Source organism: Lontra canadensis, unplaced genomic scaffold (assembly GCF_010015895.1).
Source record: "Lontra canadensis isolate GAN:19392208 unplaced genomic scaffold, GSC_riverotter_1.0 scaffold4246, whole genome shotgun sequence".
NCBI lineage: Eukaryota > Metazoa > Chordata > Mammalia > Carnivora > Mustelidae > Lontra > Lontra canadensis.
The window spans coordinates 1-2,568 of record NW_022635227.1 but is presented as its reverse complement, the minus strand read 5'-3'; the positions used below and the strand labels follow the sequence as shown (position 1 = coordinate 2,568).

At 33.1% G+C, this 2,568-nt stretch overlaps 1 protein-coding gene across 1 annotated transcript; it reads left to right on the top strand.

Moving 5' to 3' along the window:
• Positions 1–955: 955 nt before the first annotated feature.
• LOC116863872 (ankyrin repeat domain-containing protein 26-like) lies at positions 956–2,500 on the top strand. Its single transcript, XM_032851183.1, has 2 exons — positions 956–1,266; positions 2,116–2,500. Exons 1-2 carry the CDS (start codon positions 991–993, stop codon positions 2,335–2,337), a joined length of 498 nt encoding a protein of 165 aa, XP_032707074.1. The 5' UTR covers positions 956–990; the 3' UTR covers positions 2,338–2,500.
• Positions 2,501–2,568: the final 68 nt, after the last annotated feature.

Below are 2,568 nucleotides of genomic sequence, written 5' to 3'. Positions count from 1 at the left end.
GTATATTCTCTTATTTTGTGGGAAGTAACAAAGGATTGTAACACTGTTGAGCTAAGGAATTGTTTTTTTGGTCCAAAAATATATGGGTCATCTCACTAAATTTTTTTCCCTATGAAATTTTTTTTCTGAGAGATGTGATTTCTTAACCTTGTGGATCATTTCTCCTCAATGCAATTCAAATTAGCATAAAACATTTGTAATTCAGAAAAAGGCTGATGGCAATAGAATCAATATTTATAGATTCATCATTTAGAGTCTTATTTTCAAAGTCTTATTTTGGTAAGCATTTATTGGCTCAGACCTACATCATTCTATATGGTATTCCTAAGACTTCTTTAAAAATTATGGAGTACGAGGGCACCTCGGTGGCTCAGTTAAGTGCCTTTGGCTTGGGTCGTGATCCTGGGATGCTGGGATTGAGCCCCATGGTGGGCTTCCTGATCAGTGAGGAGTCTGCTTCTCCCTCTCCCTGCTCTTGCGCTCTTGCTCTCGCTCTCTTGCTCTCTCTCCCTCTCAAATAAATAAGTAAAATCTTTTAAAAAATTATAGAGTGTTAAGATGAGGGAAGGTTTAAGAGACTTTCTACTAAGAGGTGACTTACAGTTATTTTATGGAGGAAAAATCTGAAACAATCATAGAAAAATAAAAGTATAAAAATCAAATACAAATGTGTGGCAAAGACGATGACAGCAGAGATCTATTTTAGCAACTCCTAGTGGTTTGAATTTTGTTCTTGATTTTCTGAGTTATTTGAGGTTCCACATTCCAAGACTGTACTACAATATAGATAACATTTTGTTGAAAATGAATTTATTTTAAAATCTGAGCACCTGGCTGGAGCAGTCAGTAACGTATGTGACTCTTGATTTTGGGGTTGTGAGTTCAAGCCCCATGTTTGGTGCAGAGATTTAACATCTTTAAAAAAAATTTGGGGTCTTAGTTTTGCATTAGACTCTTTTCACTCTACTTCCAAACTGTATTATTTTATTCATGCAGGTTGATGATCTTACAGCAAAACTGGAAACTCTGTCTTCAAAAAACCAGGTTCTTACTCAGGAATTATCATCTATGAAAGAAATACAGACAAAATGTGAAAAACTAGAGAAGAATAAAAAGAAGTTGGAACAACAAGTAGTAAACCTCAGAAGTCGTGTAGAAGTCAACATGGTAGAATACAGTAAAATAGAACAATATAAACGGGAGCTTGAAGAAAGAACAAGATTGAACATAGCAGAAAAATTAAAAGAAGTCGATCTGTTTTTACAGGTTAATTTATTCATTTATAAAATGCTTTAATTCATTTCACTGAAAATTACATTTTGGTTATATGCAGTATAGAGTTTTCCTCTACTTCCTTTATAGCAAATTGGTAAATTTCTGGAAGCATTTGTTCCTTCCCTTTAAAAATTTCAGTTTTCATCATTATTCACACTAAATTGATCTTTCAGAATGTGTGAATCATTCAGTGGAAAGTCATTTTATTTTTTAAGACCAGTTAGTATAAAACAAGGCTATTGAGAGGAAAAGAAAAAATTGTGCTTTAAAAATTTTTACCATAGGGTACGTGGGTGGCGCCATCAGTTGATTGTTTGGTCTCCATTCTTGGCATGCCTACATAAAAAAAAAAAGTGGTACCATACTTGGATTATTCCTTTTTTAATATTAAATATTTATTTATTTGGAAAGCATGAGTGGGGGATGGACAGGTAGAGAGAAAATTCCAGGCATACTTCATGCTAAGTACGACACAGGGCTTTATCCCAGGACCCTGAGATCACTATCTGAGCAGAAACCAAGAGTCAGGCACTCAGATGACTGAGTCAGCCAGGTACCCCATGTACTTTGATTATTCTTAAGTGGTATTGTTCACTTTTTAAAAATTTAAATGATTTTATTATTCTTTGAATTATCAGGTTCCACAAGTTCTAACCTAAGAATTAACATCATTCACATTTAATTCAGTTTCACATTGATGATAAATATTTTACATTTCAGCTTTTTTTTGTCACTTTAAAAATTGCTCTCTGAATCATTGACACAAAACTAAAAGAAAGAAATATACTGTAATTACCCAGGTTGTAACAGTTTTAAAACTATGCTTTTAATTTGCTTTAGACACAAGTAGCATCTCAAGAAAGCTTAGCACAGTTAAGAGAAAATAATAATGCTTCACTAAGAAGTCAAATGGAAATCAGAATTAAAGAGCTGGAATTTGAATTATTCAAAATGAAAAGTTCTCAAGAAGATCTTACTAAAACAGAATTGGACAGATACAAGCACCTCTACCTAGAAGAAGTAACACATCGAATGTCGTTGACAAATGAACTGAACAAGTAAGTTAAAACAATCGTAGGAAGTAGAGTTAGCTTATTAATTTGCCTCTAAACCATAATTTTTATGGAGCCACGTTCATGAGATCAGTAGTAAGTGAAAGCCAACTAGATAGTATAATTTTGAAAAATGATGTTTGTAAATGAACTTACTGTCGAAATGTTAGTCCAAGACAATTTGCATCTCTCTTTTTTTTGGTTTTAGATGATTTTGTTTTTTTCCCTTGAATATTTTCAG

Bases quoted from the DNA above. Each gene is read 5' to 3' on its own strand.
- LOC116863872 (XM_032851183.1), top strand. From the start codon at position 991: ATGCAGGTTGATGATCTTACAGCAAAACTGGAAACTCTGTCTTCAAAA. The intron at 1,267-2,115 runs GTTAATTTATTC...AATTTGCTTTAG, and splicing joins AAGTCGATCTGTTTTTACAG to ACACAAGTAGCATCTCAAGA.